This window comes from Micromys minutus (assembly GCF_963924665.1).
Source record: "Micromys minutus genome assembly, chromosome: 6".
Classification (NCBI taxonomy): domain Eukaryota; kingdom Metazoa; phylum Chordata; class Mammalia; order Rodentia; family Muridae; genus Micromys; species Micromys minutus.
This window is the reverse complement of record NC_137975.1, coordinates 66,251,976-66,267,284: the sequence shown is the minus strand read 5'-3', so window position 1 is coordinate 66,267,284 and position 15,309 is coordinate 66,251,976. Positions and strand designations below refer to the sequence as shown.

The window sequence follows — 15,309 nt, the reverse complement described above, 5'->3', positions numbered from 1 at the left end:
CGAGTCCTAATAAATAGATTTGTCCAGCTACCTCAGAGATAGATGTCTTACAGATCTTATTAATTGTTCTGGCAGTCTTATAGGAACTGTAGACACTTATAATTCCAAGACAACTTTTTACAATTTTCCCAATGGCCTTATTCAAAGCATTACCAAACACAAACTGGTTGTGGTCTTTCTGTTTTCTAATGTGCAGGTATCAAAACATCCAGAGAACCATTGCAACAGAGAGACCGGAAGAAGATTCTGGCAACCAAAGCTGTGAGCAAATTCCAGACGGAGGAGGTGGAGGTGGAGGGAGTGACTCAGAAGCAGAATCTTCCCAGTCAAGCTTAGGTATTGGAGCAGGGGGCCCAGAGCACTAGAGGTGGCATGCAGTGTCTGTGACACAAGTGTACAAGTCCTTACCCTGCCTCATGAGATAGCCACATGACCCACAGCAAAATATGGGAAAAATAGATGGAGTATTAGTGGCCTGGATAAAGGAGATGACAAAGCTTCCCCTTTGAGAATCTTAGAAGACATAGACTCCTGTGTGGTTAAGTATTGTTTATCTGTTGGTGTCCTAAGAATTTGTCACTTATAAGTAAAACATGGCAAAGGTGCACAATCCATTTCAAGTGAGTCTTGAGCATTTCAGATAAAATTCAGTCTAACCAAAAAGGAACCTGGACTCAAAGAGGTTTCTGGTGAGTTTCTTGTTCACAAAGCCCAAGAGCATATTAATTTTACCATGTGTCGAGCCTTGTTTTCCTGAGATTTTAATTCTTTAAATCTAACCAAATTGAGATGCCAACAATGATGTTTTGAAAGCATGAGACTGGCTTCTACTTTCTGTACCCATAACAACATATTCAAGTGCCACAGTGAAAACCCAGTAACCCATTTCCATTTGAGTTGGTGACACATTTGCCAAAAAAGGGCCCAGATTCAGTCTAGGCAAGCAGATACTGTAATTCTTACTCTATAAGGTCTCAGAGATCTGTGGCAACATAGATATCAGACATGATTATTTGATTTATTTTATACATTTACACAGTGTATTTTAGTCATTTTAACTTAAATTTCCTGCCCAACTCTCTCTCTCTCTCTCTCTCTCTCTCTCTCTCTCTCTCTCTCTCTCTCTCTCTCTCTCTCTCTCTCTCCTCTCTCCTCTCTCCTCTCTCACCAGAACTCTTCTTTACAATAAGTTCCCATTCTAATTTCATATATCTATATGTGTGTGGTCCACTGAGTTCCTTGTCTAATGGTAGGTGGAAAGATGTTTCCTAGAGCAAAAACAAGTTATCAGTGGAAACATAAGTAAAGAAAATGACAGGAAACCCTTTTCCCTAGTGAGATCCTCCCCCATCCATGATGACCTATGGATGAGCCCAATCTTGAATAAGTCTTTTGTAGACAAAAGCTGCAGTAAATTTGAATATATAATGGCAATGCCATAACTTGAAGACATCTTTCAGTTGACCATACCCCTACCTACTGGCTTCTTTCTTAAATGTGCACACATATTTCATTCAACAATTTTAATTGCGGCCATGCCCTTTTTTCTATCAGAGGTACTAACGACCCTGGTTGGGTTCTTTGTTACTTTCTCTGTTCATTCTTCTGAGAGATGCATATTACAGCCATCAAGTCATTAGAAGGAGAATGGGAAAAGGCACAAAAGATTATTTCTGGATTTAGTATTGAGTTGCATGTACTTTACTACATAATAAAAGCCATGCATTTAGCAGATAAAACTCACAACTGCATTTACCCTTCAGATCTGCAGGTGAGCAATGTAAGTTGAATAAAGCTGGCAGGTCACTTAGGATATTGCTGGATTCCTAGTCACCTCCAGTCCCTGTGTCACCTCTAGTCACCTGTGTATCAGCTGTGTGGTGGTTGGTCTGAGATGGCCTCGGTTTGGCAGCTTTACCTTTAGGCTTTGTCTCTTTGTGGACATGGGGACAAAAAAGAGACAGAGACATGAGTGCTAGGGCCCCTATCTCAGAATTCACACATTGCTTCTCCCTCATGGTACCAGATGAAGCAAAGCACAGGACCAGGTCCAATTCAACCAGAAGGGAGCTTGAAAGTCCCACAGCAGAGAAGTGTTTATTTCTTCTTAAGAAGGAGGGAAAAGCATCTGTAAACTGTCTTAATTAATATTGTAATAAAACAAGAAAGTAATAAAAAGGGAATAGACCTGTGAGGACTTAATTACAGTTGAAATTAGACCAAGAGCATTATTAGGAAATAATGACTCCTGACTTCTAAAAACTCAAAATTTAAAATAATCAAAAAATCCAGAATATTTAGTATGCCAACATGATGCCACAAAAGGAAAATTCTAAGATTTGTGCATAAACTTATTAAATTATTAAATTAATAATTCATATTAAAATATTTAAATCAGGTATGATAGCACATGATTTTACTCCCAACTCTTAGGGAACAGAGACTAGAAGACCATGAATTTGAACTTAGATTATGCTATATTGTGAAACTGCTTTTAAAATATTTGTCATTACCTCTAGGTTATAAGAGGTAAATGAAAGGTACATACATTTTATATTTAGACTTGTGTCTCATCTATAAAATACTTCATTCTGTATATACATATGTTCTAGAATTGGGGTTGGGGGTCAGAAGCATTTTTGGTATCAAGCATTTTAGACAAGAAACACTTGAAATTCTTGACATGGTCATGTCACTGTGAAAAAGCAAGTGTCGGCGGTGTGAGTGGGAGTCTGTGCTCTGCTACGGGAAGAGACTATGTGGAAAAACTTTTCTCACAAAATATTCCATTACTTTGATTCATGTTTCTAGATCTGAGGAGAGAGGGGTCACTTTCTCCTGTCAACTCACAGAAGGTCACCTTGCTCTTGCAGTCTCCGGCAGTCAAGTTCATCACCAACCCTGAGTTCTTCACTGTGTTACATGCCAATTACGTGAGTGCTCCCAAAACAAAGGCTTCCTCAAAACCCAAGAAGAGACACATGTAGTCATTTAATAAGATAGAGGGGCTACGATTATACTCAGTGAGCTAGGGGAAAGAAGGAAGTCTTAATTTTATCTTCTGAGAGTGTAATTACATCATTTCCTCTTCCCCCTTCTCTTTTTTTTCTCCAAATTTTCCCATGTGCCCTTCCCTTTACTTTTTCAAATGTATGACTTATTTATGTGAGTCTCCCAATGAAGAAGGAAGGATTAAGAAACTCTATTGCCTTCTGTTGCAGAAATTATTTAATCCTGCCTCAGGGTTTCTACCCGGCCTTGATCATTCAGTTCCCAGATAAAAGACACACGTAACCTTTATATTCACAATAACCCTTAATCAGCACAAGAGCTGGGCGTATATCTACCCTCTATTCTATTAGAACCTGCTTTTTCTACCAATAACCCCAAATTATTACTTATTATGTTTCATCTGGGATACTCTTAACTCCAACTGGCCAGCCCTCCAGGCCATGTTTTAATGGCTCACCTAACACATAGTGGCTTCTCTCTCCTCCTCCTCCTCCTCCTCCTCCAATGTCTTCTATTCTCCTTGTGTTTCTCCTCCAATCCCACCTATGTCTCTTCTTCCCAACTATTGGCTATTGGCATCTTTATCTGCCAATGAGAAATATCTTGGGGGAAAGATCACATAGTGTTTCTATGGTGTACCTGCAGACTCCAAGTCTTGAAAGCCTGCACAAACTTCCTAAGGCTTTCTTCAGAATTGTGTTAGTGAAAATTCCTTGGAAATAAATACATGCTGTCTTTATTGGTCTTAAATTTAAAAAAAACAAGAGTATAAAGTGGACAAATACTATTCATTTTAACTATTTTATAAACTCATCTTTATTAAAAGCATTTTAGAGACTTTCTTTTTAATAATAACTAGGTTAGCTTTTGATAAAGTTTTAAAATATATTGATATTATTTTTTATTTGGCTTCGCATTATGCTTTTGTTCCTTGAATTTTCAAGGGCATTTTCCCAAAATGGGCATTACAACTTTTATTAATTCTATTTCACAGAATTTTATTTTGTAATTGGGGCCAGAGACTGGAATCACAAGAACAGAATAAGGAGACACCTAAGTGTCAGCAAATATCTGTTTTGTGGTGACACGCATATAAGACTGTCAATCTAATGTGACAGGACAGAGTCTAAATTGAGAGAGAGAGCTGAGTACCTGGGTGACATGAGGCAGGAGGCAAAGACTGAACTGAGTCTTGGAAGTTTAAGGAGAATGGGAAGAAGCCCAAGCAGATGGGGTAGGTAGTGGATGCGGAAGGATGCAGCAGCCAGGACTATAAAGTGGCTTCACCATAGATGGCAGACACAGAAGAAATGATGAAGCCTCAGTAACTTGGCAAACAGCTAAGGCACTAATCTATTCGCTGGCAACAGAAGCCCATGGTGCTCTGGGAGACCAGCTCTGAGGACTAGGTAGTCTGACAAAGCATTTCTCTGGCAGAGTCTCAGAGAAGTGCTGAGAGTCCAAGACTAAAGGCTGACTCAACCAATCAAGCAAAAGAGCATTAAAGCCCCAAGCTCAATGAGGTGCTGAAAGAGTAGGGAGAAATGGCTCGTCTCGGGGAGAATGCTAAGAAAATAGCTAAGTGTTACTTGGACCTCCTATGGCCAACTGATGAGTAACAGACAAAGACTCAAGAAATACTGGGTGGTTTCTACTTGGGTACCAGCATTAGTGGGGACTGTGAAACAGGTGCAGTGATTTGATGCAAAGACAGAGACTGTGCCTGGGAAGGAAACGGGGGTCTAGGCAGACCAAATCCCCAGCGAGGTAGTGGGAAGTCATAAAGGATGACAAGGCTGCCAGATACTACATATATACTCTGCTCTATATACTGGACTTCGTGTGAGCCTGGGAATGTGGGGAATATTAGGCAAATGATTTTAGCCTCCAGTGTTCTAACATCATAGTATTGTACATATGGGCACATGTGAGTGCTCACCCCACTATGCCACCAGCTAGGTAGCTTCATCAAGCAAGCACTTTGGTGCCCGTGTAACATAAAATTATAATTTGACTAACTTAGCAAATCTGAAAACAGCCTTCTTTTCTTCTCCTCCCCTCACCCGAAGACGTTATATAAGGTTCACTAGGACAATGTGGTTCTGAAGTCCCACTTTAACTACAATAAACAACTATAATGGGCTAGATAGATAAAAGAATCCAAAGCATAACCCTGCAGTCTGACGAAATGGGAAGGAGAAGAGAAATGTCCAGAGACATACAGGGAGGCCTGAGAGAGTCCAAGTGTAGCTGACATTAGGAAGAAGAGTCTGAAGGTCAGGTACAATGGCCAGGCAAACAGGCCTATAGGAGTTGAGTGCACATTTCCTTGTTGAGCCCTGCTTCTAAAGCCTGCCTTTCTAGCTTACACAAATCAATACCAGGTTGAACTCATGCCGTGTTAAAGTCCTCAGTGTGTTTGCTCTGTCTTTTCTAACATCATTTTCCCCCCAAACTATGTCAGAGTGCCTACAGGGTCTTTACGAGTAGCACTTGCCTGAAGCATATGATTCTGAAAGTCCGACGCGATGCACGAAATTTTGAGCGTTACCAACACAACCGGGACCTGGTGAATTTCATCAATATGTTTGCAGATACTCGGCTGGAACTGCCCCGGGGTTGGGAGATCAAAACTGATCATCAGGGAAAGGTGAGAATAATCAGTATGTGGCCTTCCACCAAGCACCAAGGCTCCCCAATGCATAGGATAAGGAGGAAACTGAGAGGAAGACTGTGGGGGAAAGAAGCTTACATGTCTCAGAGCTGTGATATTGCCCCCCTGGGAACAAGGGAGGCAGTGACTTCCACAACAGGCTTCTTACTTATTCCACAAAGCATAGACACTGCCTTATGAGATATTTAGCATTCTTAGCTTCTTTCTTCTAAAAGCCAAATCATGCCATTGCTGTCTGGGGAACAAAATACTGCTTGGTCCAAGACTACCGTCCAACTTTACACCTTTAAAATTTCCAAGGAGTGATGTTCAATGACCTGTGTCTTAGTTACTTGACTATGACTGAGTCCACTTCCAAAAAGAAAGTATTTAATTTGAAACTGGTGGTTTCACAGGGTTAGAATAGAACCCAAGATAATTCCGGCAGGAAACATATCAACAAAGCTTGGTGCTGGAGCGGCAGCTGAGAGAGTTCACATCCTGAGCAAGGATCGTTACTGGGAATAGCACAAGTCTTTTGCAACCTTAAATCCTGCCCCCAGTAACACACCTCCTTCAAAAAGGCCACACCTCCTAATACTTCTGTATTTGTCACTATTCTGTGGCTGTGAAGAGACACCATGGGAGTGTATTACAAACTTGGGAGCTTGCTTAAAGTTTCAGGGACTTGGTCCATGGTCATCACGGCAGCAGCAGACATCGAGATAGGCATGGTGCTGGAGAAGTAGCTGAGATCTACATCCTGAACTGTAGGCTGGAGGGTGCTGGGGTGCTGGCATGAACTTTGAAACCTTAAAGCCCACTACAACAAGGCCACACCAACTTCAGCTAGGCCATAGCTCCTGCTTCATCTACTCCTTTCTGTGGTGGTTTCAATAAGAATGGCTCTCATAGGCTCATATCTGGATGCTTAGGGAGTGGCATTAAGAAGTGTGGTCTTGCTAGAGCAGGTGGGGCCTTGTTGGAACAAGCTTGAGCAATAGAAACCACAAAATGTACAGTTAGAGGTGAAAGGGGATGCCAGGAAGTAAAAACAGACTAACGAAAAGCCTGGTGCTGAATGTTCGAGGCTCTTCTCCACTTTTTCTTCTATTAATTTCAGTGTATCTGTTTTGTTTTGTTTTGTTTGCGGAGGTCCTCGATCTACTTGGACTTGAGCTTTGTACCAGGGTGATTAGAATGGATTGATTTTCATTCTTTTACATGCTGGCTGCCAATTGAACCAGCACCATTTGTTAAAAGTGCTGTCTTCTTTTCAGCACCAGTGCCCTGTGTAGGCATTTTGGCTTCAGATCAGAAAGGCAGAGAACTACTGCAGGATATCTATTGTGGGCGTGGGATCTTGTGGTTTCTACATACTCTTTATTTCCATTTCTAGTTGGTGTTTGTTTTTAGTAGGGGACCATGGCCGGTGGATGAAAGAAAATTCTTTGTTTCAGAATAGCTGGGTTCTATGCCTTTTGTGATTTTTTAAAAACCAAATAATTCCCTGGGAGAATTACATATCTCACAAATATTAAAATGTTGGGTGGATGGTTGGCACAAAGTGTAGCAGTAAAAACAGTTTGGAAAATGTGTTTAGAAATATCTGCATTTACCGTGTCACCTTTGTAATGTGCCTGTGGTATGTTTGGGGTTGATGCCTAAAAGACTTCTTTTTAAAATAGGATCATATCAATGTTTGGTGTTTTGTTTAGAATTTACATGCTACAGCAATAATTTTGATATATCACTATATGTGTTTGAAGAATAATCAGTTTATTGTTGACAATTTGAAAGTGAACCAATAAAGACCCAGATAAATAATCATGTATTAATAAAAAGAGAAAAAGAAAAAAAAAAGATAGTGCTGTCTTTTTTTCCATTGTATATATTTAGATCCTTTTTCAAAGATTAAGCGATGATAGGTGTGTAGATTCATTTTTGGGTCATCAAATCCATTGATCTACCTGCCTGTCTCTGTACCAATACCATGCAGTTTTCACCATGATAGGTCTGTAGTACAGCTTGAGGCTCGGGATGGTGATTCCCCAAGAAGTTCTTTTTTATTAGTGAAGAGAGATTTTGCTATCCTAGGTTTTTTATTGTTCCAAATGACTTTGCACTTTGCTCTTTATAACTCTGTGAAGAATTTAGTTGGACTTTTGATGTGGATTACATTGAAAATGTAGAATGCTTTCAGCAAGATGGCCATTTTTACTATAGAACAATCCATGAGCATGGGAAATCTTCCCATCTTCTAAGGTCTTCTTTAATTTCCTTCTCCAGAGACTTGAAGTTCTTGTCATACACATCTTTCACTTGCTTGATTAGGGTCACACCAAGATATTTTATATTATTTGTGAATATTGTGACGGGTGTCATTTCTCTAATTTCTTTCTGTAACTGTTTGACCTTTGAATAGAGGAAGGCTATTGATTTGTTTGAGTTAATTTTATATCTAGCCACTTTGCTGAAGTTATTTATCAGCTGTAGAAGTTCTCTGGTTGAATTTTTGGGATCGCTTAAGTACACTATCATATCATCTAAAGTGATATTTTGGCTTCTTCTTTTCCAATTTGTATCCCTTTGACCTCTTTTTGCTGTCTGATTGCTCTGACTAGTACTTCCAGTACTATATTGACTATTCGGGGGAGAGTGGGCAGCCTTGTCTAGTCCTTGATTTTAGTGGGATTGCTTCAAGTCTCTCCATTTAGTTTGATGTTGGCTACTGGTTTTCTATATATTGCTTTTACTATGTTTATGTATGGGCCTTGAATTCCTGATATTTCCAAGACTTTTATAATGAAGGGGCCTTGAATTTTGTCAAATGCTTTCTCAGCATCTAATGAGATGAGTCCCTCTCTCTCTCTCTCTCTCTCTCTCTCTCTCTCTCTCTCTCTCTCTCTCTCTCTCCCTCCTTCCCTCCCTCCCTCTCTGTCTCTCTGTCTCTGTCTCTCTCTGTCTCTGTCTCTCTCTGTCTGTCTGTCTGTCTCTCTCTCTCTCTCTCTCTCTCTCTCTCTCTCTCTCTCTCTCTTCTCTCTTTCTGTGTGTGTGTTTAGTTTGTTTATATATTGAATTACATTGATGGATTTCCATATATTGAACCATCCCTGGATCCCTGGGAATGAAGCCTACTTGATCATGATGAATGATAGTTTTGGTGTCTTGCATTCTGTTTGCAAGAATTTATTGAGTTTTTACATTGGTATTCATGAACAAAATTTGTCTGAAGTTCTCTTTCTTTGTAGTGTCTTTGTGTGGTTTAGATATAAGGGTAATTGTAGCTTTGAAGTATGAATTGTGTAGTGTTCCTTCTGTTTCTGTTTTGTAGAATAATTTGAAGAGTATTGGTATTAGGTCTTCTTTGAAGGTCTGATATAATTCTGCATGAAACGCATCTAGACATGGGCTTTGTTTTGGTTGATAGACTTTTAATGACTGCTTCTATTTCTTTAGGAGTTATGGGAATATTTAGATCATTTATTCATCCTGATTTATTTTTGGTACCTGGTATCTATCTAGAAATTTGTCCATTTCCTCCAGATTTTCCAGTCTTGTTGAGTATAAGCTTTTATAGTAGGATCTGATAATATTTTTAATTTCCTCAGTTTCTTTTGTTTTGTTTCCCATTTCATTTCTGATTTTCTTAATTTAGATACTCTCTCTTTGCCCTCTGGTTAGTCTGGCCAAGGCTTTATTGATCTTGTTGATTTTTCTCAAAGAACAAGCTCCTGGTTTTGTTGATTCTTTGTATAGTTCTTTTTGTTTCTACTTGGTTAATTTCAGCTCTGAGTTTGATTATTTCCTGCTATCTACTCTTATTGGGTGTATCTGCTTCTTTTTGTTCTAGAGCTTTCAGGTATGCTGTCAAGCTGCTAGTGTATGCTCTCTCCAGTTTCTTTTTGGAGGCATTCAGAGTTATGAGATTCCCTCTTAGCACTGCTTTCATTGCATCCCATAAGTTTGAGTATGTTGTGCCTTCATGATTTTAAATTCTAAAACATTTTTAATTTCTTTTTTTATTTCTTCATTGACCAAGTTGCCATTGAGTAAAGTGTTGTTCTGCTTCAATGTGTATTTGAACTTTCTGTTGTTTTTGTTGTTATTGAAGACCAGCATTAGTCTATGGTGATCTGATAGGATGTGTGAGATTATTTCAATCTTCTTGTATCTCTTCAGACCTGTTTTGTGACTGATTATATGGTCAATTTTGGAGAAGGAACTGTTGGGTTCTGATAAAAAGGTATATTCTTTTGTTTTATGGTGAAATGTGTGTGTGTGTGTGTGTGTGTGTGTGTGTGTGTGTGTGTGTGTGTGTGTTAAATCTATTTGGTTCACAACTTCTATTAACTTCACTATGTCTGTTGAGACCTGTGTTGTGACTGACTGTATGGTCAGTTTTGGAGAAAGTACCATGAGGTGCTGAGAAGAAGGTATATTCTTTGTTTTATTATGAAATGTTCTATAGATATCTGTTAAATCTGGTTCATAACTTTCGTTAGTTTCACTTTGTCTCTTGTTTAGTTTCTGTTTTCATGATCTGTCAGTTGATGAGAGTGGGGTGTTGAAATCTACTATTATTGTGTGTGGTGCAATGTATTCTTTTTTGAGTTTTGGAAGTTTCTTTTACGAATGTGAGTGCCCTTGGATTTAAAGCATAGATATTAACAATTGAGACTATTTTATTTAATATTAGGATGGCTACTCCACCTTGTTTCTTGCGACTATCTACTTCTCAAGTATCTCTTTATGTCCTTCTTAAAGTCCTTTATCATCATCATGAGACGTGACTTTAAATTTAAATCTTGCTTTTTGAGTGTGTTGGGATATCCAGTAGTTGCTGTGGTGGGAGAACTAGATTCTGATGACGCCAAGTCATCTTGTTTTCTGTTGCTTAGGTTCTTGTGCTTGTCTCTTGTCGTCGTTATCTCTGATGTTGATCTTGCTGTTTCTGACTAGAGCTTGTCCCTCTTGTGGGCCTGTGAGCCTGTGGTCTTAGGAAGTGAGAGAGCTCCTGCAAGACCAGCTCTCTCTAGGCAGGTTTTGGGCCTGGAGGTCTGTGGGACAGCCTTAGCTCTGGGCACAGATGGAGACTGGAGGGGTCCTATCCCAGGCCACCCTATGGCTTCTGTGCCCCATGTGCTCCCAGTGGGTCTCTCTTTGGGCATTCAGTGAAGCGAAAGTGGGCTCCTGACTGTGGGCTTAGGAGTGAGAGTGCTCCTGGGAGACCAGCTCTCACTGGGCAGGTTTTGGGTCTGGAGATCTGTGGGACAGCCTTAGCTCTGGGCACAGATGGAGATTGGAGGGGCGTAAATTTAATTTTTATCTATTCATGTTCCAGTCAAATTCGGGTTTTTATATTTTTACAACACTCTCGTCACTACTAAATTCTTGTGTTACTGATAATACCTAATTGGTTGCTTTATAAAGTACTCCACAAGTGATAATCCTTAACATACCATTTGATGAACCTAGGCATGTTTTGTATAGCATTTGAAGCCTACTTTTTATGACTTCTGGACACAGCATTGTATGCCCGCGTAAGGTACCTCCATTTCAACATGTTTTATTTATAACTTTAATTTAAATTAAAAACTTGTGGCTCTCTATAAGGCCACTTTCATGCACTCATAATTTTAATTAACCCACCCCATACTCTGTCTGCCTAAATCCCCAACACTGTGCCTTCTGAAACCCTTAACCTCCAGTTTGTAGTCCTTTAATTTCTTTCATACCATATACGTTCTGCCATTTCATTGATTAAGATGTATCTTTAATTGGATTTCAGGACTGTGGCTTTCCATATGGACTTGTCATTTGCTCTTCATTTTGCTTAACATTTCCTTCATCTCTTCAGTTCCCCATCCATTATTTCCTCTCTGCTTAAATCTTTCCGAGTAGAAATCTCCTCTTCTACTGTCATCTCTGTTCTGTTCTCCCAGCTCCCTTAGCGTATTCACCCCAATAGTGGATTTCTTGTTACCTGACTTTCACACATATTCCAAAACAGAAGATCCAAAGCTAGCTTCTTCTATATGAGATAATGCATGTGGCATTATCATTTCAGAGCACAGCTTACCCCAGTATAATTTTTTTTCAGTTACACCTATTAAACTACCAATCTCATGATTTCATTTTTCTTTATAGCTGAATGCAATCTCATTGTGTTTTGTTTGGTTGGTCTTTTTAAGACTCCGGATGATTTCCAGGGTGGCTACACAGGTTGACACATGTACAAACAGAGCAAGAATTTGCCTTTTACCACCTCAATGTCAGCATTTGCCATCATTTGTGTCCCCGATAAAAGCCATTCTGCCCATTAATTTCTTCATATATTCTAAAATCAGACCAGATTCTCTCCTGCCCCTATTATTTTTTAATCATCACACACAGAGAGAGAGGGAGGGAGAGGAAGAGAGGGAAAGAAGGAAGGAAGGAGGGGGGGAGGAAGGAAAAGAAGGAGAGAGGGGGAGGGAGGGAGAGCTTGAGAGGTTCTGCTGCTTGTAAAGATGTGCATTTAGGAATAATTGCTTGGGATTGAATAGTGTATCAGTGAGTTCATCTCTGGAAAATATTGAGTTACCTTCTCTGAGAAGCCATTAATTTCCTGTAGCTCTTCATATAGAGGCAGGGGCCCTATACAATTTTCCCCATCTATGCCTGGATGTCAGGTAGTGTTTTCAATGTGAAGGTCTTCTTTAGGCAGCCATGTTTTTATATTTCATTGCTGCAGATTTTCTGTCCTATAGAGAAGACATTATCTCACAACAGGTATCATGATCTGGCCCTCACAAGCTTTCAACTCCATCTTCCATGAAGATGGAACCTTAGGTACAGAGATTGTGCTGTAGATGTATCAATTAGGGTTCGTGTCCCAAGTAAGTTCTCTATATTTTAAGCAGTTGTGGCTTTCTGTAATTGTCTGTCTGCTGCAAGAGATGCTTCTTTGATGAGGGGTGAGGGCTACATATACCTATGACATACACATAAGTACTTAGACCACAAATAAAACATTAGAAGTAGCATGTTCTCTTCTAGGGCCTATGACCTCACCAACTATGGGTAGTTGGCTAAGTTTTCAGTACCAGGCATAAATTCTTTCTTCTTGAGTGGACCTGAAGTTCAATTAAATGGCTGTTGGTAACTGCCAAGATTTAAATGCCTCTATTGTCTTGAGATCATCTTGCTATTCTGATGGCTCACAAACATTTATAACTCCAGTTCTAAGGGATACAACAACCTTTTTTAATTATATAGGTACCTGGCACACATATGGTACATATATATGTATATGCAAAACATATACATACACAAATGAAATAAGATGAATGAGTATAAAAAACAAAATAATAAAGAATAATGGGTTGTGAATTAAAGAGGGAGTGAGGAGACATGAGAGGAGTTGGAGAGGAAAAGGGACAGGTGGGAATTATGTAAATACCATAATTATTTTTTTTCTCTTACCACTTTATTTTTTTTAAAAAAGAGGGATACATATACAGATTTTTAAAGGCATTTTGGCATAACATTATATGAATATTTTTGTCAGTACTTAATTCTTTTAGAGAAAATACCATAATTATATATAAAATTTTCAAAAAATAAAATGTTTAAATCTCCATTTATTCAATAACAATGATACATTTATATGAAAAAAAGGTTTCTCATTGTTTCAAATTCTGTGATTCTACTTTATGAGATCCAGGCACAATAAGTCAGTGTTCTGGGGGATTCTCAGAAATCTCAAAATTAAAAATACTTCTAACAAACTTTGTACTCTGTGATTTGTATACTTAAAAGCCATGCTTAATGAATAAAATTATTAATGAAATGCACTGCATTTCTAGTACTTCCAAGAAATTTTTTTTAAGCTTTTTTTCAGAGATCTTTTGTTACCTTCATTAGGTTTATTCTCATATTTGTATTTGTGGTAGTATGTGCAGTGGATATAATGAACAGGACTGTTTATCTGAATTATTTTTTAGTATAATTGTTATTGGTATGTGAGGAAGTTATTAATTTAGACATTACTTTTATTCCTACCATTTTGCTGAATATGTTATTTGTTATAAGAACTTTTGTGTGAGTCTTTATTGTTGCTCATATTTAGAATCATATCTATGAATAAGAATACTTTTACTTATTTTCCTATTTGTAACCCATTCATTTTATTCTTATGCATTATTTAGTAAAGTTTATAATGCTATATTGAAAAGGAGCAAAGAATCTAGCAACAAAAGGTATTGAATTATTATAAACCATTCAATTTATTAACCTGTTCACTCAATTTTTTGTTAGAATATTTAATGACTTGGAGAAATGGTCACAAAATTTTAAATTTTTTAATAACAAAAGTATATCTTTTTATAGTAGAGAACTGATAGATATTTTTATATGGCCATGAGAAAAAAAAAAGGTTAAGAGGAAAAACTTTAAAACTATTTTTGTAGTTGTCTCTCTACACTGTGATTCAGGGAACTTGGCTATTCTCTTCATTCAAGTACTGCTGAATGCTCATATATTTTTCCTCATCTATTAGATGAACATCAGGTACATCTTAAATTATATGGAAGATAAAGGACCAAAACTAAATATGATGACTATAGTGGTCAGTATTGTCATCTTGACAGAATCTAGAAGCATCTGAGAAATGGTTTTTAAACACATGTGCAGGATTTTCTCAATTACATTAATTGAGGTGGGAAGAGCCATACCCTGATATGACACTATTCTCGGGCCAGGATCCTGGACTATATGTATGGAGAAGAGGAACTGAGGAGCAGCACGCATCCATTTGCTTTCTGGTTCCTGATTGTGGATGCAGCTATTTCTAGCTCCTGCTGCCTTGACAGTCCCATCATAATCAAAGTATCCTCTAACTATCAGCCAGGACAAACCCTCTCTCCCTTAAATTTCTTTTGTTCAAGCACTTGATCACAGCCACAGGAAATGAAACTAAGAAACTGAGTCCTGTAGAAGTTTCGGAATGTCAGCACAACCTCTCACAGTGTGTTGTCTTACATCTGCAGTCTTTCTTCGTGGACCATAACAGTCGGGCTACTACTTTCATTGATCCCCGAATCCCTCTTCAGAATGGCCGCCTTCCCAATCATCTGACCCATCGACAGCACCTCCAGAGGCTCAGGAGTTACAGTGCTGGAGAGGTATGTTCTCTCTGCCCTGAATCATTGTTTCCAAGTCTCTGCTCTTCTCTGGGGCCATAAAATGTTTCATAATTTTCTAGTTTTCATGATCTAGAGTTGCCTTTCCTGTGAGAGAGGAAGGCATATTGTTATTGTTGCAGGAGAAGAATGGGTGATTATTGTGGGGTGCCCAATTCACTACCTTGATATGTCTCAGGCTGTCTTCCTTCTGTTCTTTCCTTTGTTTAAGCCACCATTATTAAATGTATCTGGTTTAGAGGAAACACAAAACATAAAGTCAAGAGACTTCTATACAAACATAGGATATCTAAAGTGTCCTACTGACAATCAGTAGTCAGCAAATGCTACCATAAAGACAGGATTAGTGATATTTCGTATATGGCTGACTTAAAAATCTTTCTTTAAAGTGTTCTCTCCACAATCCCTATCAAAATTCCAAATCAATTTTTCATAGAGTTAGAATGAGCAATTCTCAAA

At 38.6% G+C, this 15,309-nt stretch overlaps 1 protein-coding gene across 2 annotated transcripts in view; it reads left to right on the top strand.

Moving 5' to 3' along the window:
• HECW1 (HECT, C2 and WW domain containing E3 ubiquitin protein ligase 1) overlaps positions 1-15,309 on the top strand; it is a gene marked incomplete at its 3' end in the record, with an annotated part of 297,921 nt that overhangs the window by 236,636 nt on the left and 45,976 nt on the right. For both annotated transcript variants that reach the window (XM_080917747.1, XM_080917746.1), the window contains exons 12-15: positions 197-336; positions 2,812-2,933; positions 5,477-5,662; positions 14,698-14,832. In XM_080917747.1, coding sequence (XP_080773873.1) covers positions 197-336; positions 2,812-2,933; positions 5,477-5,662; positions 14,698-14,832 — 583 coding nt within the window. The remainder of the gene's footprint in view (positions 1-196; positions 337-2,811; positions 2,934-5,476; positions 5,663-14,697; positions 14,833-15,309) is intronic.